This window comes from Crocodylus porosus, unplaced genomic scaffold (genome assembly GCF_001723895.1).
Source record: "Crocodylus porosus isolate Cpor-Errol unplaced genomic scaffold, CroPor_comp1, whole genome shotgun sequence".
Taxonomy (NCBI): Eukaryota; Metazoa; Chordata; order Crocodylia; family Crocodylidae; genus Crocodylus; species Crocodylus porosus.
The window spans coordinates 199816929-199838489 of record NW_017728906.1 but is presented as its reverse complement, the minus strand read 5'-3'; the positions used below and the strand labels follow the sequence as shown (position 1 = coordinate 199838489).

General features: G+C 62.4%; 2 protein-coding genes across 2 annotated transcripts in view; one reads left to right on the top strand and one right to left on the bottom strand.

Annotated features, from left to right (window-relative positions):
* The window catches only part of DNHD1 (dynein heavy chain domain 1), a gene marked incomplete at its 5' end in the record, with an annotated part of 32106 nt that extends 17117 nt beyond the window's left edge, over positions 1-14989 (top strand). Inside the window, 17 exon segments of the mRNA XM_019528553.1 lie at positions 9-259; positions 517-746; positions 819-1023; positions 1206-1308; positions 1406-1555; positions 1746-1928; positions 2020-2451; positions 2549-2996; positions 3152-3292; positions 3367-3537; positions 11115-11293; positions 11411-12385; positions 12462-12822; positions 13070-13274; positions 13360-13451; positions 13563-13715; positions 13811-14989. Of these exon segments, the coding sequence (XP_019384098.1) occupies positions 9-259; positions 517-746; positions 819-1023; positions 1206-1308; positions 1406-1555; positions 1746-1928; positions 2020-2451; positions 2549-2996; positions 3152-3292; positions 3367-3537; positions 11115-11293; positions 11411-12385; positions 12462-12822; positions 13070-13274; positions 13360-13451; positions 13563-13715; positions 13811-14964 (5433 nt within the window).
* Positions 14984-21503, bottom strand: LOC109306865 (F-box/WD repeat-containing protein 7-like). The gene is made up of 11 exons (XM_019530493.1): positions 20914-21503; positions 20424-20506; positions 20057-20195; positions 19452-19586; positions 19244-19367; positions 17872-18008; positions 17502-17615; positions 16274-16455; positions 15958-16183; positions 15554-15764; positions 14984-15469 (listed from the first exon to the last, which is right to left on the bottom strand). The coding sequence occupies exons 1-11, from the start codon at positions 21403-21405 to the stop codon at positions 15201-15203; spliced, it is 2112 nt and encodes a 703-aa protein (XP_019386038.1). The 5' UTR covers positions 21406-21503; the 3' UTR covers positions 14984-15200.
* Between the last annotated feature and the right edge of the window lie 58 nt (positions 21504-21561).

Below are 21561 nucleotides of genomic sequence, written 5' to 3'. Positions count from 1 at the left end.
GGCCCGGGGCGGCGGAGGAGGAGGTGCGGGCACAGCTGCGGGAGGCGAGCTGGCAGGCGGGCGCGCTGGGGCGGCGCGCCGTGCTGCTGGTGCTCCAGGGTGCGACGCTGGGCACCCTGTGGCAGGCCCTGGCTGTTGCGCGTGAGGGCACGTGCCCCGGGCTGCACGGCCCTGAGGACACGGGGGCCATCGCTGCAGCGCTGCTGCGGGACAGCCAGAACCAGACACGCGGCCTGCGGCCCGAAGCCGCCATCCAGCGGTACGGGGGTCATTCCCGCCTCGCCCAGGCGCTCCCGACTGCCCTAGCGCTGCCTGGCCAGCTGGCCCTGGGGCCGGGTCGGCCCTGGCCCCCTCGGCCGTGCGGCCGGCTGTGGTCAGGGCCGCCCCGGGGGTGGGGGCTGCAGCGGGCAGTGCCAGCCACTTCTGCCCCGTGGCGAGCTCTGCCCAGGGCCAGGGGTGGCACCCGGATCCGTGGCGGGTGTGACGGGCCTTTCACGCGGGTCTCCCCCGTGACAGGTTCTGCCAGCTGGTGCGAAGCCGCCTGCACGTGCTGGTGCTGCTGGACGGGCGCAGGGGCCTGGCGCGGCGCCGGGGGCCCTTCGGGCTGCCCGTGGCCACGGCTGCGGCGCTGCTGGCGCAGTGCTGCAGCACAGACGTCTATCAGCCCTGGAGCCGCCAGGCCCTGGCCCAGGTGGCCGCTGAGCACCTGCAGGAGGCCTTGGCCCGCCAGCCCCCACGCACCCCAGGTGAGCCTGGCCCCGCCCCAGCACTGCCCCCCGTCCCAGCCCTGCCCCACCTCACGCCTGCCTCCCCCGCAGGCCCAGCGTCGCTGAGGGCCCTGGAGACGTCGGTGTCCCGCGTGGCCACTGGTGCGGCCCTGATCCACGTGTCGGCGCGGTGCCACGCCGCATACCTGGCTCCGCGCCTGCCCCTAGTCACGCCCACCACCTTCCTCGACCTGCTCGACGCCTTCCTCACCCTGTCGACCCAGCTGCAGGCGCAGACCCAGGCCCAGGTCGACCGGTGAGTGCCTGCGGCCCCCGCCCCAGCCCCCTTCCCCCCGTGCACGTGGTAGGGGGAGCTGAGGCTCCAGCAGGCATCTCCCGCCCTGCCCCACGGACGCCCGGGGGGGGGGACGGGGCAGCAGCTGGGCAAGGCGCCTGCACGAGCCAGCGCCCTGCCCTGCCCTGCCCCCGTGCCCGCAGGCTGCGGGCCGTCCTGGACAAGCTGCAGGAGGTGAGCGAGAGGCAGCAGGCGCGTGGCCAGGACGTCCGCGTGCTGCAGGAAAAGCTGCGCAAGGCCAAGGAGGTGCGGGGTCCAGGGGGACTGTCTGTGCTCACGCGCGTGGGGCCGCCGGGGGCCGAGCACGGGGCTGGGCATGCCTGACCCGCCCCCACCCCCCCAGAAAGTGGCGCGGTGCCGGCACAGGGCAGAGCAGGAGGAGGCGGTGCGGCAGCAGCAGGAGCAGGACTGTGAGCAGCGCCAGGCGCGGCTCGAGGACCTAGCTGCCCAGCACAGCCGGTTGGAGCAGGCCCAGGAGGAGGCCTTGGAAAAGGTGACCTCTGCGATGACCACAACCCCCTCCCCCTCCCCTTCGGGGTGCGGGCCCCCCTGCAAGGCTGCCAGGACCCCCATCAGATAAGGGGACCTCTGCAATATACCCTGATCCCCCTTCACGCCCTGTCGGGGTGCTGTGCCCCATCATCAAGGTTTGGGACCCCCCGTAATGCCCTGCTCCCCCCCAGATGGGTGCGGACTACGAGGCGGCGCTGGCACAGCTGCGTGCGGGCGATGTGGAGGAGCTGCGCAGCTACCGGCGCCCGCCAGTGCCCGTGGTGCGGGTGACCGACCTCCTGTGCCGCCTGTTCCAGCAGGCGCCCGGCTGGGACAGCGCCCGCCAGCTGCTGGGACGCCCGGACTTCTACCAGGTGAGCCCAGGCCTGGGCTGAGCGTGCGCGGGGTCCCGGCGGGGCCGAGCTCGCCCAGCCAGCACCCCCGGTGCCCCCATCTCTGCCGCAGGAGCTGCTGTTCTACCCCAAGGACGAGCTGTCGCAGGAGGCGCAGGAGGCGCTGGGCCGCGCTGTGGCCGACCCCACCTTCCTAGGCCCTGTGCTGCGCGGTGCCAGCTGGGCGGCCGCGGCCCTGGGCCAGTGGATGTGCGCGGTGCAGCGGTACGGCCAGGCCCGGCGCGCCTGGCAGCCCGTGCTGCAGCAGCTAGGCCGCTGCGAGCAGCAGATACGCGAGGAAGAGGCGCAGCTGAGCACCCGGCGCCTGCAGGCCGAGCGGCTGCGGGAGCGCAGTGCTGCCTGGGCTCTGAAGCTGGAGGAGGTGCTGGAGCAGGAGGAGGCCCTGGCCCGGCAGCTGCGCTGCGCCCAGCAGGACCAGGCTGAGGGCGACTCCGTCGGCTGCGCTATGGCTGCGCACGTGGCGCGCTGGCTGGAGGCCGCCCAGGTGCGGGGGCAGGCTGGGCTGGGCTGGGCTGGGCTGGGTCCGGCGGGGCTGACGCTTCGGGGGGAGCGGGCTCCGGCCTGACACCCGCGCCCCGCAGACCCTGGAGCAGAAGTGCAGCACGGCGCAGGGAGACGCGCTGCTGTGCGCAGCCGCCGTCTGCTACCTGGGCGCCTTCCCCCCGCCGCGGCGCCAGGAGCTGCTGGAGAAGTGGCAGGACCTCCTGGCCGGGCGCCGAGTGCCGCTGGGCCCAGACGACGTGCGTCGGGCGCTGGAGCAGGAGCTGCCCTGCCCCGGTCCCGCGCCCACCGCCCCCGGCCCCCCACTGCTGCCCGTGCACCCCAGCTTCAGCCTGCTGGCCCTGCTGAACTGCGAGCGCGAGCAGCGTGCCTGGGACCGCGACCGCAAGCCGCAGGACCAGGCCTCGCGCCAGGCCGCCGCGCTGCTCCTTGCCGCTGCCCGCATCTGCCCCCGCCGCTGGCCTCTGCTGCTCGACCCCGACCAGCAGGCCCTCACCTGGCTCAGCACCGTTCCCCGGGCCAAGGACGGTGAGTCAGGGCAGCCCCCGCAGCGGGCCTGGCTTGGCTGGGGGGGCTGGTGTAGGGTCTTGGGAGTCCCCGCCAACACAGCTGCAACCCCGCTCCTGCGCGCATGGTCCCGGGGCCTGGGCTGGGGCTCCGAGCAGGTCTCTGCTGCCTTGCAGATGAGGCCGGCACCAACCCGGACGTGCGGCTGGAGACCACGGAGCCCAGCAGTGCTGCCGAGCCCCCGGAGCAGACGCTGCAGGTGCTGTCAGCGATGGACCCCGGTCTGGAGGAGAGTCTCCGGGCAGCTGCCGGCAGTGGTGAGGCCGAGTGGGCCCCCGGGCACAGGCAGGGGTGCGGGTGGTGCCTGGGGTGACGCCAGGCCTCTCCCCAGGTCTGCCCGTCCTGCTGCTGCACGCGGAGAAGAGCCTGGGCAGCCCCACCCTCCAGCGCCTGCTACAGAAGGAGGCGGGCGCGGAGCCAGCGCCGGGCGAGGCCGTGCAGATGCTGCCTTCCTTCTGCCTCTACCTCAGCACCAGCCTGCCCCTGCACACCCTGGGCCAAGGTGAGGGCTCCAGCCCCCCCCACAACGGCCTGGAGCCGGCACCCGAGCCACCTGCTTGGCTTCGGGGCAGCCGGCTGCACTGCGCAGCCGGGCTCCCCACCCCGCTGCCCCAGCGCGATGTGCAGGGAGCCGTCCCACCCCTGCTCCTGCCCGGTCCCCGCCTGGGGCCACATGTGCCAGCGTTGACCCCTCCCCGTCCCTGCTGGCCGTGTGGCACTGTGCGTGCCCATGGTCACACCTGCCTGCGTCATGGTGGTGCTACACGGTGCCTCATGCACCTGGGACCCACGGGCTCTGCAGGGACACGGCTTGTCCTGCGTGTCGCCACCCCAGCACTCGGCCCAGGTGCAAGAGGCATGCGTCTGAGCCACGTGCCTGCCCCTCGGGCCCTGGGGCACCCACCAGTCGGGTTGGCAGGACCCTTGCGGGTCATATCCAGCCCAGCCCTGCTGCACCGGGTCTGCCTGAACCCTCCCAGCCGGGTGTCTGTCCAGCCTGCCCGTAAACACCCTGGGGGTAGACTCCATTCCCCTCCCTGGGCAGCCTGTGCCACTGCTGCGCCGCCCCCATCGTCAGGACGTTCCTCCTCATCTCCAGCCTCAAATCCCCAGCTGCAGCTGAAGGTCATTGCTCCCAGTCTTGTCCCCTGCCACCACAGAGAAAAGCCCGTCTCTAGTGTTTGTCGTCACCCGTCAGGGACGTGCACCCTCTGATCACATCCCCCTCAGGCCTCTCTTCTCATAGATTTCATAGACATTGGGGCTGGAAGATCATCTGGTCCAGCCCCCGCCCCAGGGCAGGAAGTCAGCTGGGGTCAGAGACCCCAACGGGATAATCACCCCCACACATCTTGAACTTGTCCAGAGTAGTTGCTTGCACCACTTGCGGGGGGAGTCTGTTCCAGACTCTGGAGACTCGGACAGTAAAGAAGTTCTTCCTTACAGCCAGTCCAAAACTGTCTTCCAGCAGTTGGTGACCACTGGACCTTGTTGTCCCGAGGGGAGCCCTGGTGAACAGATGTTCTCCCAGGTCCTTATGCACACCCCTGATACGCTTATAGGCTGCCACCAGGTCCCCCGAGCCTGCGCTTTTCCAAGCTGAAGAGTCCCGTACCCCTCAGCCTCCTCATAAGGCCTGCTGCCTTGACTTCTACCATGCGCATGGCTCTCCTCTGCACTCTCGTGAGCTTCTCCATGTCCTTGTAAAGTGTGGAGCCCAGAGTTGGATGCCGTACTCCAGCCGCGGCCTCACCAAGGCCAAATGAAGCGAATGACATGTTGGGTCCTGTTTGAGATCAGCGGTATGTGCAAGCCAGCGTTTTATTTGCTTTGCCAGCTGCGGCATTGCATTGGTGGCTCATGTTCATCTTGTGGTCAGTCGTGGCCCCCAAGTCTCTTTCAGACGTAGTGCTAGGGGGTGAAGCGCTGCCAAGCCTATAGGCACGATGTGGGTCTTTCCTCCCGAGGTGGAGCACCTTGCATTTCTCTACGATGAAGATCAGGTTTGTATCTGCCCGTCTGTGTCTTCTCCAGACTCAGTCACCCCAGTTCTTCCATCTGTCCTCGCTCCTGCCTCCCAGACCCTCGATCGTGTTTGCTGCCCTGTGCTGGGATGTGTTCAGCCTGTTCACGTCCTTGAAGCGTGGGCCCGGACCTGGTTGCAGGGATCTAAGAGAGGCATAATGGCCTTGAGGCAGCTTACCCAGATTTCCAAGCAGCACTGTTGAGGTCGTGCGGCCTGCTGGCCTCGCATGAGGGCGGCCCTAGAAAAGGTGGGTCAAACAAGCCCTGCCTCACTGCTTACCCCCCGGCTGAACTGGTTTTCTAAACAGAATCACCTGCTGGAGTATTTGGACTTTGAGCCCTGGGCATGACTTGATCTGGGTTCAGACCTGAGGAAAATGGCTGTGTTGAGTAATGAGCTTGCACGTTTCAGAATGGATAGGGCAGCTCTTTTGGGAACTTGGCTCCGAGACACAGGCATCATAAAGGAGGACTACAGCGTTTGCTGCCAGGGCAAACCTGAAGGAGGATGGAGAGAGCAGAAAGGAACTTGCGTCGTTCAGCCCCGACTGCAGTATCCATACGTAGCACGACACTGCGCGTTAGGCTGCAGGAGGGATTCATCGACCTTGTCGGTGTCCACACTCCAACTCTGCTGGCTAGTGACGAGGAAAAAGGACAGCTTCTGTCAACAGCTGGAAAACCTGATCGGCAGGGTCCCACGGAAGGAGCACATCCTAGTACTTGGAGACTTCAGTGCAAGAGTTGGGTACAATGCTGAGACTTGGCCCAGGATCCTGGATAGGCATGGCATTGGGCGTATGAGCGACAATGGTCAGAGACTTCTTTAGTTGTGTGCCAGTCCAGGCTTATCAGTGACCGACACCTTCTTTGCTGGCAACACCAGAAGGAGAACATTGTGGAGACACCTTGACCGCATCGGCCAGACTTGGTACCGACAGGAGGTATACAATGTGAAAGATCCCGTATGCACGATCCTTTCCAAACGCCGCCTGTGACACAGACCACTCCCTTGTATGCTGCAAAGTGAAATTTCAAGCTAAGAAGATCCACCGCAGTAAACCTGCTGGACAAGCTCGCATTCACTTGTGCCAAATCAATGATCCTGTCGGGAAATGACTTTTTGATGAAGAAGTTGCCAAGTCAGCAGGAACGAATGAGACTGCACCAGATAGATGCATGGGAAGTCCTGCAAACAATGTGCGCAATGTGGCAACCAAGAGTTTTGGAAAGAATACTAAGAAAAACGTCGACTGGTTTGTAGACCGCTCAGAAGGACCGCTGCCAGCCGCTGAGAGGAAAAGAGCTGCCTTAGTCACCCACAAGTCTACTCCTACTACTGACTCACTCAACCACCCAAGAGAAGCTCCTAAAGCTGTTCAGACAGCTTCCAGGTGTGCTCAGAAATTTTGGATGGGTCTCTGCGACAGCACCCAACAGGCGGCTGACACAGGCAACAGTAGACAGTTGTATGAGGGTGTTAGAAAGGCCACTGGACTGACAAAGTGCAGGACAACTCCACTGGGAGACTTGGTGGGTAATATCATGACTGATAAGGGGAAGCAGCTGGCGAGGTGGATTGAGCGATGTGGAATGATAGACTCAAGGGAGTCTGTAGTTGGCCGACGTGTGCTGGACCAGTTGCCTGGGTTTGAAGTGATTACTTCGCTGGATGCCAAACCAACACTGAAGGAACTTGAGCAATGCATCCAAAAGCTTCCTCGTCACAAAGCTTAGGGACCTGACCGTTTACCTGCTGGGATTTACAGATGTGCAAACAAAGCGACTTGCTGCAGAGGTTGCACAAGGTCCTGCTGCTCTGCTGGAAGGAAGGAACTGCTCCGCAAGATTTTGGGGACGCTTGCTTCATCCAACCTTATAAAAGCAAAGGAGACAGAAGTGACTAATAACCGTAGAGGATTCTCTCTTCTCAATATCATGGGAAAATCTTAAGCTGTATTCTCTTGCTGAGACCTCAAACATTAGCTGAGAGAATCTATCCTGAGAACCAGTGTGGCTTCCAGTCGGACAGGTCCACCATAGATATGGTCTTCTCCTGCAGTTGTCTTACAGAGAAGTGCAGGGAGAAGTATATCCCACTGTACGAGGGGTTTATAGAGCGAACAAAAGCAGCCTTTGACATGGTTAGTTGGTTAGGACTTTACTCTGTTCTGAAGACACTTGGTTGTCCACCTGTACTGCTAAACCTTGTGAAATCCTGACCTGACGGCACAAAGGCAAGAGTAAGGTATAAAAACCAAGAGTCTGACCCACTCAACATCAACAACAGCATGAAGCAGGGCTTCTCATTCCTGCTCCAACGTGTGTTCTGTGGTGCTTGAGGGGGCGTCTGTCTCTGCACTAGACACGACGGAGGACTGTTTAACACGGCAAGCAGCAAAGCCAAGACAAAAGGTGAAGGAGATCATCCTAAGGGACCTGTTGTTTGCAGATGATGCAGCCCTTATGGCTCACAGTGCTGATGCCCTACAACATCTCATTGCCAAGTCCTCTGATTCGTGCAAAACCTTTGGGCTTATGTCCTCCATAGGAGGTCTATGTTGAGCAGATTTTTTTTGGTGTTGGGTGGTGGAACTGGAGCTTGCCCCATCCACTCCATGCATTGACCTGGTATTGCAGTGCTTCCAGGACCGGTGCAAAAAAAGCAGGAAAAAAAAAAAACAAAAAAAACCCCTTTGGGCTTAGGTTCTTCAGAGCCAGTTCCAGATATCACCCTAGATGGTACTCGTTTGGATGTCCTTGACCAGTTTTTCTACCTTGGCTCTGCTGTTACCAGCACTGTAGATGTTGCTCGCTAGTATGATCAGCAAAGCAGCCAGGAACTTTGATCTTTGGAAACACAGACCCCGGAACCGAAACTGTCAGCTAAAGTGAAAATCCGTATTTATGAGACGTGTGTTTTCTCCACTCTTCTACATGGTTCAGAAATGTAGATGACCTATACCAAACATACCAAAAGACTAAACAACTTTCATATCTGATGCCTGCATAAAATTCTTCAAATAAGATGGCAAGACAGGGTGACAAATGTGGATGCGTTAAGTCACATGGTTTGTCATGCATGGGAATGTGGATTAGTAAGAAAAGACTCAGGTAGCTTGGTCAAGTCAAGCAAATGCTGGATCCTGAAGAATGGGCTGTCCTTTGAAGCTCATGAAGGGTCTAGGAAGAGAGGCAGACACTGTGCAGGTTTTGGGATGCCAGCAAAGACGACTGGGCATCCTGTGGCATCTCTGTGGGTGATTGGGAAAGGAGTGCAGAATGCTGCTCTGGCTGGCGGAGTCAGCTGGCAGATGGAGCGAGGGACTGCAAGGGACTGGAATAAGGTTTGTGACGACCAGCGTCAGAGCAGGAAAGACCTTTCTGGTGCACGGCTGTGTCCTACCTATGGACAGGACAGTCACTTGTGTGTTGGACTCGGCAGCCATCAGAGAACTGACTGGCGCATACACGGCACTCTGTAAAGGACGATGGTGCCAACTGAATCGACTGTGGTGGCTCATGCAGCTTGTGGCCCACCAGACCTCCCAGGCTGTGCTCTGCAACCTGGCTGGTCATTCCCAGACTGTCTCTGTGCAGGCAGTGGTCCTGCCCCAGCACCAGACGTTGCACTTGTCCTTGTGCAGTCTCACCTGCTTACTTGTGGCCCACGTCTCCAGTCCATCTGGGTCACTGGACTCCCCACCCCACCCTCCAGAGTGTCTGCAACTCCAACCAACCTGGTGTCAACCCCAAATTTGCAAAGTGCACCCTCACACACAGAACCATGGGGAAGTCAGGGGCTGAGGGCTCCTGGAGGTTCGGTCCAGTCCTGGCCTGAGGCGAAAATCCCCATCCAAACCTCCCCAGACAAACCCATTGCTACCCTCTTGGCGCGACAACGCAGGGAACGCTGCTGCACTGCACGGCTCACTGCCCCAGCCAGAGGGCTTGACCCTGCCCAGCACTCTGCAAGCAGCACTGCTCCTAGGTCATCTCTGCCCAGCCTCTGCTAGACCCCGCGTCCCTGGCGTCTGTCCCACAGTCTTGCTGCTCTCACAGAGAAGCTTTTCCTGAGATCAGTTCACACCTGCTTTACTGCAACTTCAAGCCTTTGGTCTGCAACAAGAGTGAGTGGCTGCTTTCCATCTTCTCTATGGCAACTTGTTACAAAAGGAGCCAACTCACTGCTCCACTGAGAGACCAGCCCACTCCTTTGTCCTTGGGCCAACTGCTTGCTTCTTTTGCCTGCCATGCCTTGATGTCCTATTGTTCTGATGTTAATAGGCAGGAGGCTGCCCTTCAATCCGCCCCGATGCCACAGGCCCCATGTACACACTACAACCATCCCTACCCATGTCCCATGCCTTGCAGATGTTTCTAGGACTAGCACCTGCCCTCCCTTATAGTGCATACACTGGACCTTCCATATTCAGCCTAGCACCCAGCCTCCAGTCGGGTGGCACGCACCGGGCCTTATCAACTGCCTGCCATACTACTCTGCCCAACCATTCAGGCTTGGGGTCGACCACCCCCGTAGGCTCAGGTGGCGCTCCACTTGCCTGTCTGGCCCACCACTCTGCCCTCTTCCCAGGGCTTGAGGTAGAACACCTCCACTGGCTCAGGTAGCGCTCTCCTGCTGTGCCTGGCCCACCTCCAGGGCCTACCAACCCCACAGGGTTCAGGTGCAGTTACTCTGTGTGCCCGGCCCTGAATTGCCTCCAAAGCCCACCCAGAGGTGGGGACAGGGGTTTGGGCACCCCGACCCACCTTACACCAGAATGGTTTCATAGATTTCATAGACATTAGGGCTGGAAGGGACCTCGGAAGAACATCAGGTCCAGCCCCCTGCCCAAGGGGCAGAAAGTCAGTGAGGATCAAAGGATCCCAGCAAGATAAATGTTTCTTGAAAGTGTCCAGGCTATGTATGTGCACCACCTCTGGGAGGAGTTTGGTTCAGGCCTTGGGGGCTCAGACAGTAAAGAAGTTTTTCCTTATGTCCAGCCTGAAACAGTCTTACAGGAGTTTGATTCTCGAACCTGGCATTTAAGTGGCCCTGCCCCACCATAAGGAGGACCACCAGGCCTCCCTATCCCAGCAGGGTACAGTTTCAGGTCATGTCCAGGACCAATGAGGCTTCTTCCTTCCCCATAGCCTCGTCTTTACCTCCAAGATATTCCTGAAGCAGGAGCTCCACTGGACGATGTTACTCCCAGGGCCACTGAACACAAACTGCTCTGCTCTTATAACAGAGCTCTCCAAAACGGCCACCCTTGTCGGACACCTGGCGGCTCGCTGCTGCAGCCCTTAGTGGTGGAGCACTAAAGCTGCTCCGTCACACAGCTCTACAGATATTTGCAGGCTGCTGTCACGTCCCCTCTTCAGCGCCTTTTCTCCCAGCTCCTTCCACCTGTCCATGTAGGTCTTGCCTTCCGAGCCCTTCATCATCCTTGTAGTCGCCTCTGGACCCTCTCACTTTTCCACGTCCTTTTTAAAATGTGGAGCCTAGAACTGCACCCAGTATCCAGATAAGGCCACACCAGCACCAAATAGACTGGTACCGTCACCTCCCACACCTTGGACATGATGCTTCTGTTGATGCAGCCCAAAACCTCGTTGGCCATCTGTCACCATGCAGGCTGGGCACAACTCGTTTTAGGAGCTGATCTTGCTTGTTGCAGTGCCGTGTGTGCTGGCCACACCTTGTCTAGGCTCCTTCAACCCTTGGCCGCATCACCTTTACACCGTCTCTTCTCCGTCTCTGCTTTCAGGGCCCACGGCTACCCTGGTGGATGTGGCCTTGTCTCAGCCCTTGCTCCAGCCAAGCCCTGGCTTCCTGCCACCCCCTTGTGCTGGGCTGCATGGGCTGTGGGAAGGCTGAGCCACAGACCTCTGTGTTTGTATCGCTACCAAGGTGCAAGGCCAGAGCGGGGGTGGGGTCGCTCCTAGTGCAGCTGCCCCCCCTCCCCAAGCAGCGCAGATGTGCACATTCGCATGTGTGCACATGGGCTGGCAGCCCCAGCCCTGAGGCCCTGCCCTTTGCTGTGCCCACAGAGATGGAGCGGGCCCTACTGCCCAGCCTGAACGTGGTGGACCTGAGCCTGGGTGAGGGGGCACTGGAAGAGCTGCTGCTGGAGGAGCTGCTGCTGGTTGAACGCCATGAGGCCCAGAGCCACTGGCGCCAACTGGAGCTCAGCATCCTGCAGGTGGAGGACGAGCTCGCGTGTGCCGAGGTGAGCACAGGCCTGCACCAGGGCTGCAGCTCCCCCATGCCCTGGCTGTCAGGAACCCTCACCCCCTGGCTTCCCCCCAGCCCTGGCAGTGGTGGCTGAGCCCCTGACCCATTGCAGGAGGAGCTGATACAGCTGATCTCAGCGCCAGAGCAGGCGCTGCTGGAGACGGAGGCGTTCCTCCCCATGGTGCACCTGCTGGACACACAGGTGGAGACGCTGCGCTCCAGCCACGAACACCTGTGCTCCCTGCGCCAGGGCCACCACGCGATACGTGAGCAGTACCGGCCAGCTGCACGCCTGGGTGCCGCGCTGCACCAAGCCCTGCGCCAGGTCTGCCGCCTGCATCCGCTGTACTGCTGCAGGGCCACCGCCACCCTGGCTGCTGCCCGCCGTGGCCTGCTGGTGACCAGGTGGGGGGGCGCCAGGCAGCAGGAGGCACTGGAGGCCCGCATGATGGAGCTGCACAGGGCCCTAGCACGGGCGCTGCTGACCTACGCCCAGCCTGGCCTGTGGGAGCGCCATGAGCTGCTGCTGGCCCTACTAGGTGCTGTGGCCCTGCAGCGCCTTGATGGCCACGTCTCCCCACTGGCCTGGCTGGCCTTCTGCCAGGGCCTGCAGGCGCCCACCGCCACTCGGCTGCTGCCCCTGCTGCCCGGCGCCCCACCATGCCCAGCCTGGGTGGATGCCAAGGCCTGGGAGGAGTGTGGGCGACTGGAGGCACTGCCTGGCTTCCAGGGGCTGCAGGCGGCACTGGCAGGCAAGGCGGCAACGTGGCAGGAGTACCTGCGTCTGCCCTGCACCATGGTGGGCCCTGCACCAGGCCCCGGCCACGCTGGCCTTGGACCCTTCCAGCGTGCCCTGCTGTGGCGCGTGCTGCGCCCAGGCCAACTCTGCAGCGTGGCTGCCGACCTGGCTACCTGCCTGATGGGGCGCCCCATGGCCGAGGCGGCTGCATACAGTGCTGCTGCCCTGTATGACCACAGCCAGAGCCACGTGCCTGTTCTCTTCCTCACACCACTGCCCGGTGCTGCAGCCGCCACCACCCACCCGCTGCACTGGATCCAGCAGATGGCCCGGCAGCAGCACCGCGAGGTCGGCGTGGCAGGCAAGGGACAGCTTGGGGGAGCTTGGTGGGCGCAGCTCTGGGTGACACCTCCACTCTCCACAGGGGAAGGTCATGGTTGTCACGCTGGGGGCACCGGACTGCCTGCAGCGCATGGGTGACGCCCTGGGCACCTGTGCAAGGAGGGGGCACTGGCTGGTGCTGGACAACTGCCACCTGCAGACACACTGGCCTCCCGACATGCTGGTGCTGCTGCAACGGCTACTGGGTGCCTCCCAGGGTGCGTCACCTGGGCCCACCGCAAGGGCTGGGAGGGGTGTGGGGTGCTGCTGGCTGCACTCCAGCCCTGCCCTTGCTGTTGCAGATCCTGCGAAGCCAGCGGCAGCCACCACAAAAGGGAAAAAGCTCCACCCCAAGTTCCGCCTCTGGCTCATTGCGGCTGCCCGGCTCCCATGCCCCCTGCCAGGTGCGCAGCCCCCCCATGGCTTCACGCCCCAGATTCCCCTACAGCCAGCTAGGGGCCCCTTCTGCACCCCCCTCCCCACCAGCTTCGCTGGACTGTTGGGTCCGGGCAGGCCAGGGTCCTGCTGGAAACAGGCCATGCCTGGAGCCGAGCTTCCCCTATGTGGAGCAAGCAGCTATGGGGTAGAATGGAGCAGCACACTGCACCCTGGGTGGCCCCAGGCAGGGCTGAGCACTTCCCGGCCCCCCAGGGCCCCTGCGCCAGAGCGTGGTGACCGTGTGCTGCGAGACACCGATGGACCTGCCAGGTGCCCTGCTGCGTGTCTACAGCCTGGCCCAGGACCAGCAGGCCTGGCGGGTGCAGCCCGAGCGGGGGCTGCCACTGCTGGCCCTGCATGCCGCCCTCCTCCACCGCCAGCACTACGGGCGCAGGGCCCAGGCTGCCCACTACCTCTGGTGAGTGCCCACAGCCTGGCTTGGCCCCTGCATCCCCACTGCCCTTGTGCCCATGGGCACATCTCAGCACTACTGTCTTCCCCAGGACTGAGGCTGAACTCTTTGCCGGGCTGCGGGCACAGGAGCGGCTTTTGCAGGTGGTGTCCAACCCTGAGGAGGCCCTGCAAGAGCTGGCAGGTGGGTAAGGGTTATGCCACCCTGGGGTCCAGGGGTCTGGGCAGATGCCTAGGCTGCCTGCCTGATCCAAGCCAGGTGGTGGTGCTAAGTCCTTTCCTCTCTGCCCTGCAGGCTCTATTTTCTATGGGGGCCACATCCTGGATGCAGGGGACGCAGCACTTGTGCAGACCCTGAGCCAGCAGTGCCTGAGCCAGGACCCCCACTTGCCAGCTGCCCGTGGGGTCCAGAGCCTCTGCGTTGCCCTTGCCAGCACCACAGCCCTGGGTAAGGCTGAGCCCTCGCACGCACTGGGCCAGGGCCTCCCTCCTGTCCTGTTCTGCGGCAAGACGGAGCCCGGGCCAACGTTTCCTCTGCCCCAGGCGGCTCCTCGGAGGCGCAGCCGGAAGAGCCCTGGGCACAGATGCAGCAGCTTGTGGGTGCGGCTGCCCCGGCACTGTGCGGGCTGCCAGCCGGGCTACAGGAGCAGGAGCTGGAGCGCCGCAGCCATGCCCTGCTCACTGACCTGCTACGGTCACAGGCCCTGTGGCTCCCACACCCACGCCTGCCCCTGCCCAGGCAGCACGAGTCACTGGGGCCGCTGGTGCAGCAGGGCCTGGACATGGTGCAGGAGCTGGAGGTGGCGCTGCAGCAATGCCGGCCCTGTGGCGCTCAGCGCCCGCCACGGCCCCTGCTGCGGTTCCTGCTGGACGAGGCTGGGAACCTGGCGGCCCTGCTGCACCAAGTGGGCACGGACCTGCGCTGTACCCAGCAGCAGCTGCAAGGGGTGCTCTGCACAGCCCCCCGCTGTGCCACAGTGCTGCGGGCCCTGGCCCGTGACCGCCTGCCCCGTGTCTGGCTGCGCCGCACACCCACTGGGCCCCAGCGCCCCAGTGCCTGGCTGGAGACACTGCGGAGCCGCGGGCAGTTGCTGTGCAGCTACCTGGGGGCAGGCACGGGTCCACCAGCCCCACTCTACCACCTGGCCGCCTTCCAGCACCCCCGGCGCCTGCTGCTGGCCCTGCTCCAGGAGACCGCACGGGCCGAGAACCAGAACCTGGAGCAGCTCTGTCTCAGCCCCCAGGTCAGAGCCCGGCCCTTCCTTGATGGCGAAGGGCGGGGGGGGAACAGCTGGGCCCTGCACCCAACCTGCTTGACCTCCCGCACCCCACTCTTTCAGGTGCTACAATCCGGTGTTTCACACCCCAGCCACAGCCACAGGTCTGGGCTCCTGCTGGGTGGTCTGGAGCTGCGCAATGCAAGGTGGGATGAGGACACGGCCCGGCTTCAGGCTGCACGCAGCACCCGGCCCTGCCCGCTGCCCCTCGTATGGGTGCAAGCCTTGCGCAAGGCAAGCCAGCTGCCAGGGGCCAGCGCCTTCCTGCCTCGGCACCACTGCCCCATCTACGTGGGGCTGGCCCAACAGCCCACACGTCTGAAGAGCCACCGGGCTGTGCTGCACCTGGCACTGCCCTGCGCCATGCCACCCGCTCTGTGCACACAGCACTGCTTGCATATCGTCAGCCTGTTGCCCTGAGACACCCTGCACAGGCTGCTACAGAAATAGAATATATTCGTGTACAAAACATGCTGCCTCCTGTGCTCAAGTCTCCGCCTGGCGCCAGGCGCCCGTACATATAAATAAGGCCCAGGCAGGCTCTGCGCTGTCTGTACAGTCTGCCAGGGTAGGTGCAGGGGTGGCGCCGGCGCCAGGGCCTGCCCAGCAGAGACCAGCGTCCACCCCGCCTGCAGGCACCTCCCCACCAGCGTGGGTCACTTGAGGTCCACATCAAAGTCCAGCACCAGCAACTTGGTCTCCTCAGTGCCGTTGCGGCTGCCCACGGCGCACACCAGCTTGGTGCTGGAGGCGCGGATGCGCCATACCACTCCCCCACTGCCCCCACTCTCCAGTGCCACCAGGTTGCGCACAAACTCGCCCGTCTTGAGGTCCCACAGCTTGACGGTGCCGTCATCAGAGCTGGTCACAACAAACTTGGAGCTGAACTGCAGGCAAGTCACTGCGCTCTGGTGCTTGCTGGGCCCTGGGAGAAGAGGCGCTGTGAGGCCCCGGCCCACCCCATCCCCTGACCAGGCCCCGGCCCTGCCACCCCCGCCCCTGTACTCACCCTGCAGTGTCTGCAGGCACTGCCCTGTGTTGATGTCCCAGATCTTGACGGTGGAGTCAGCATTGCCAGACACCAAGATGTTGTCACGCAGCTCCATGCCGCTGGTGAGCGACTGGTGTCCCATCAGCGTGTGCAGGCAGTTCCCACTCTCCACATCCCACACCCGGATTGACGTGTCCAGTGATCCGCTCACGATGTGTGTCCCGTCAAACTGCCAGTGCAGGGGGAAGTGTGGTCAGCCATGCCCAGCTGGATGGGTGCTGCCGGGGGGGTAGGGTCCCTTGCCACAGCCAGAGAGCTGCCCACAGGGTGCAAACAGGGCTCGTGCCCTTGCAGCTCTGCCAGGGCAAGCATTGAGGGGAAGGGTCTGGGGAGCAGACATGCTAAGTGCGGGGGCATCTCACCTGGAGGGAGTAGACGCGGTTGGTGTGCCCCTGCAGTGTGTGGGTGCAGCTCTCGCTCTCAGGGTCCCAGACCTTGACAGTGTAGTCGTAGGCGCCACTGACCACCTTGTGCCCGTCGTACTGCACGCAGCGCACAGCCGCCACGTGCCCCATCAGTACATGGAGGCACTGGCCTGTCTCGATGTCCCACAGGCGCAGTGTAGCATCCCGCGACCCGCTCACCACCCTGCACAGGATACACGTGCCACCACGGCTCAGCACCCCATGCCCTCTCCCTGCCCTGCCCGGGTCCCGCTGATGTCCCCCCCGCCAGTACCTGTTGCCATGCAGGTGCATACAACGCACAGTGGACGTGTGCCCGTAGAGAGTGTGCACGCACTCGCCCGTGTCCGCATTCCACACCTTCAGCGTCCGGTCTGTGGAGCCGCTGATGACTATGTTGTCTCTCATCTGGGATGACCAGACGCCCCCGGTGTGGCCCACCAGCGTCTGCACACACTGTGGGACAGCCAGCTATTAGCAGGTGCAGGGCAGGGCGAGGGCAAGACCCCCAGCACCGACCAGGTGATGGGTCCAGATGCCCCAGCACCGCTGCCCAGAGCTCCTGCACCCCTGCCCCATTGCAGGTAGCTGGAAACGGCCCAGCTCTCCCCCGACACTGATCCTAACCCTCATCCCAGCTTCATAGTTGGTAGGGTCGAAAGGGACCTAAGCAGATCATCAAGTCTGACCCTCTGCCATGGGCAGGAAAGGGTGCTGGGGTCACACAGCCCTGGCTAGGTGGCTGTCTAGCCTCCTTCCGAAGACCCTCAGGGTAGTGGCAAGCACCACTTCACTTGGAAGTTGGTTCTAGCTCCTAGCTGCCCTGACAGTGAAGTAGCGCCTCCTGATGCCTAGCCTGAATCTACTCTCAGTGAAATTATGGCCGTTGTTCCTTGTTAGAGCTCGGGGGAACAGGGACTCTTCCACTGCCTGCTGGTCCGTCTTGGCAAGTTTATAGATGGCCACCAGATCCCCCCTCATCCTTCTCTTGTGGCCCTCCTCTGGACCCTCTCCATCCATGCTGTTCACATCGCTCCTGAAGTGCAGCGCCCAGAACTGGATGGAGTACTCCCAACTGCGGCCTGACCAGTGTCACAGAGGGGGAGGATCACCTCCTTGGACCTGCTCAAGATGCATCTGTGGATGCATGACAAGGTGCGGTTGGCCTTCCTGACAGCGTCCCCTTATCGGCCCATGCTCATCTTGGAATCAACAACGACTCCAAGATCCTTTTCTGCCTCTGCGCTGGCAAGAAGGGAGTTCCCCAGCCTGTAGGTCTGCTGCTGGTTCTTCCTCCCCAGGTGCAGCACCCTGCACTTGTCCGCTGGGGTCGTTGTGCCCCGCTCAGCCCCATTTGACCTCAGGTCCAACAGCCCCTAGCCCCCTGGGTTCACTCGGACATGTTACATTCAGCAACACGTCCCATGCCATGACCTGCAGGTAGCCAAGTTTGGTGCTCAACAGCTGCGGGAGCATGTAGACCCCTGGCGCGGCAGGCTCACCTCCCCCGTGATGGCCGACCAAACTTTGAGTGTGTTGTCGTCAGAACCGCTGACAATGCGGTTGCCACAGAACTGCAGACAGGTAATGACGTGGTCATCATGGCCCTTCAGGACCTGGAAAGGGGGCACAGATGCATTACACATGGCCGGGAATCCAGGGGGCAGCCCAGGGGACCCCTGGAGCTGGGGGCTTTGCTCCCACTGGGAGCATGGGGGAGCAGGGAGGCTGAGGCAGACAGCCAACAGGCTCAATCTCCTGCAGCCTCTGAGATGCTATGGGGGAAGGGGCAGACCCAGGCCTGCAGCAGACCTGCATGGAGCCTGGCAGGGGATGCGGTGAGGCAGGGGCCAGGTCCACTCACCAACCCACCTTGGGGGCCTTGAGCTCCCCACTGCGCCAATTCATGTCGATACGGTGCTGCCGCATGAAAGCAAACTTCCAGGGGCTGTACATGAAGCCAGGGCTCAGCAGACGCCGCTTGCGCAAGTTCAGGGGCTCCTCGATGCCTGTGGGACAGAAAGGTGTGAGGCTGGTTGGGAGGGGCTGGGACCAAGCTGCATGTGGCACAGACTAGCTCTTTATAGATCTGTTTCATTTCAAAGCTAGATTTGCTCCTGGTCCAACTGGGTAAAGTCCAATGCTCATGTTCCAAAATCTGACTGAGCCGAGCTCAGTCGCTCCAACCTACATGGAGCTACCACAGGGCAAGTCTCCTCCCTCCCAGACCACTGGCTTGGGGCTCTGGATATTCTCCAAATCTGGACAGGTGTCCTATGTACAAGCTCCAGGCCCAGAGCCCTTGGAGTTCAGATGCCCCCAGTCTCGCTTGCCTTCAGCCAAAATGCCAAAGGAGCCAACAAGGAGAGTCTGAGAGCAATCACCCATTGCCATCAACTGTGAAGCCCAGATCCCCGTGTCAGAAGGCTTTAGCAGACTCTGGCAGGTGTTAGCCTGTGGCAAAGGGCAGGCCTCCGGCCTCAGCTACATGGAGTCATTCTAGGCTAGCAAGAGAAAAATTTCCCCTTCCAGGTATGTTAAAACATTAAGCCCATCCCCGTGGGGTCTCCCTGCTAGGTAAGAGATTTCCATGGGGCCTGGCCCATGCCCCTGGCTACACTTTATATCGACTTGATGCTTGATATTAGTGTGAGGCCCAAAGGCTCGTGATTTATTACATAGTCCACTGACCTGAACCCCACTAGAGACAACAGTCTTGAACCACAGTGACCCTGCACTGTATTTAATCAGCGTCGTAACTCCTTTCTGTTACCAAACACGGTAATTATAAGCAACGTGCTTAATGTGACTTCCTTACGTGGAAACGTAAAAATGAGAGGCTTCTAAGGCAGATGGAGAGTTTTAAATCTTCCTCAGTGAGGACTTGGATGTGGGGTACAGCCCAGGCTGCAGATGGGGACTGAGGTGTGCAAATGCTCCTGCTGGGACCAACCCCGCAGGGTCCTGGGTCAAGGGTCTTGCCCCCCTGCTCAAGCTCAGATCAATGCTGCACTGGGGCAGGAAGGGACTTCCCCTTGATCAGAGTGGTATGGACTAGATGAGTTTGCCTTCCTCTGCAGCAGGAGCACAATCTCTGCCAGGGGTCTCTCGGAGCATACTTCAACACCCTTTGCAGCAGCAGGACATTGGTAGCTGTAGCCCCCCTGCTTTCCCTGGGGCAGGGGCAATGCCTGGGGTTGTCCCCCACTTCTCTGTGATCACAAAAGACAGGAGAGAGCTTTACCTTCCTCACGACATTTTTCCCTCCACAGTAGGTTGTCCTCAGCCAGAACACGCCAGTAGCGACAGGTCTGGGCGGCACGGAGCAGGTCCCGGGGCTCCAGAAAGGACAGGACATAGAGTGCCAGCTGCAGGAGAGGGGAGTCAGGGGGCTGCAACAGCCCTAGGACCTCTGGCTGAGGGCTGCCCCATCCCCCCACAATGCTGCTCACCTCCTTGGGCAGCAGAGAAATGAAGTCCCTCTGGAACTGGGGCTCGATAACCTGCATCATATACTTGATCTGGGAGGGCTCGCAACGGTCAATGAGCTCGTCTAGTGCCAACAGCTTCTCAGGGCCGCTCCAGCGCTGGGGAGGATGCAGCCGGGACGTAAGACATGGGGCAACACCTGGCCACCCTCACAGGGAGACAACAGGCTTCCCTGAGAGCCCCTGAGCTGGGGACCCTGGTAGGGCAGGGCAAAGGAGCTGCCTGGGTTGGCAGTGCAGGGGCCCCAGGCACAACAGGCTGCACAGAGCCAGCAAACAGCTGGCCGGGTGCAGCGGCTCTGGGGCTGCCATGCAAGGACCTACTGGGCAGATGGAGAGGTGAGGGGAGCAGGGCACTGAGAATAAGATGAGGGAGCTCTGCCAGCTACAAGGTAGGGGGACCGTGACCAGAGCTTGATTCAGCTGAGCAGGAACCTCCTCTTTTCCAAACTGGACCCTGGCTTGCCTGTGACCCCTCCCGGGGCAGTCCCTGCGCAGCCCATACCCCACTCCTGGCCCCTCCTTACCCTGGCTGCTCCCCATGGGGCCCTGGGGGCACACACGCCTACCTGGAAGGTGCGGAGCCAGTCCTGCAGCCCTGGGGGCGGAGCAACCGAGGGCATGCGGCGCCGGCGTGCCTGGCCTGGCCGACCATTGCGCAGGTCCCCAAAGGTGGTGGTGGGGCTGGGGGTGCAGGGACCCAGAGTCCTGGAGCCCAGTGGAGAGATGCACAGGAGAAACATTGAATACGCGTCACCAGGCAGTTCCCAAAAGACAGACAGACACCTCTGTCCCAGACTCCCCGCTGCATCTTCCAGGCCCCACAGCTCCCCATCGCCTCAAAAGAAAGCCCCTACTCAGCCCTGCTCCCTGCGGCCTCCCTCCCCTGGTAAACCCAACTCAGCCTCCCCCCCGCAGCCCTGGGCCTGCTCTCACCGGCTGAGCTCCGAGCCCTTGCACAGCTTCTTGCCAGGGGACAGGGCCCGGCCATCCAGGCCATTCTCTGACTTGCGCTTCATCTGCCAGGAGAGGGGAGTGAGCAGAATGCCGTGCAACAGGGCTGGGCACAGTTCAGCCCCTGGGCCATGAGCAGAGGAGGGGGTTGTGGCCCCGCCCGTGGGAAGGTGGAAGGCAGCCCACGCGCAGCACCACTGCAGCTGGAGCACCCCAGGACCCAAGGGCCAAGCAGGGAGGGCCACGCCCCTCTGGCACAGCAACACCTACAGGGCCCTCCCACGTGCCCCAATGAGCATGGCCACCCCCCATTCTTGCCCAAGAGCCCAGGCCCCTGCCCCAGGGGGCTACACTGCCTCCTGCCACCGTGGTGCTGGTGCTCAGCTCAGGGAGTCCTAGCAGTGGAAAAGAACTGGCAGGTCCCTCCCTCAGGGGCTGGGCTCCGGGGCGGCTGCCCCTCGCACCCTCCTACCTTGGGCCGCACGTGCCGGATGAGGCCGCCCTCCTCGGTGCGCTCCAGGTAGTCGATCCAGCGCTCGCCCACCGTGTAGTAGAAGTAGACGTCGCCACTGTCCTCCCCTTCGTCACTGCAGCAGCTGCCTTCTTCCTCCTCCTCCTCCTCTTCCTCCTGGACCCCGCGACTCCGGGGGCTGGCAGGCTCCGGCTCCCCATGGTCCCCCACGGCCTCTGACTCAGGCACCCCCCGTGCTCGGGAGCCGTTGGGCTCAGGGCCCGGCACGGGGCCCCCTTCCCCGCTGGAGCGGTCTGACTCCTCGGAGTCCCAGGGCACCTGGGCATCCTCCTCCTCGTCCCCGTCTTCCGCGGCCGGCACCTGCACCAGGGACAGTGGGTCAGGGAGGGATGGGGTGGGCTTTGGGGCTGGACTCCCAGCACCACGAAAGGAGCTCCGCAGTTCCAGCACCGCTACAGGTGCTGAGGAAGCGCCAGGCCCAGACTGAGACATAGGCAGAACCAGCCCTTGGGGACCAAGCAAGGACAGATGGCTACAGGCCCAGCTGACACACCTCTGGCCTCTGCCAAGCAGCCAGCTCGCAGGGTGTAGCGCCTCCATCCTTAGCCAAAGCCTCCTCAGGGGCCGCAGGGAGGGGAGGGGAGGGGA

Coding starts and splice junctions, on each gene's coding strand:
- LOC109306865 (XM_019530493.1), bottom strand. CDS start 21,405: ATGTCTCAGTCTGGGCCTGGCGCTTCCTCAGCACCTGTAGCGGTGCTG. Junction 19,368..19,451: donor TTTCTCTGCTGCCCAAGGAG/GTGAGCAGCATT, acceptor CCTCTCCTGCAG/CTGGCACTCTATGTCCTGTC. Junction 16,184..16,273: donor ATGCACCTGCATGGCAACAG/GTACTGGCGGGG, acceptor TATCCTGTGCAG/GGTGGTGAGCGGGTCGCGGG.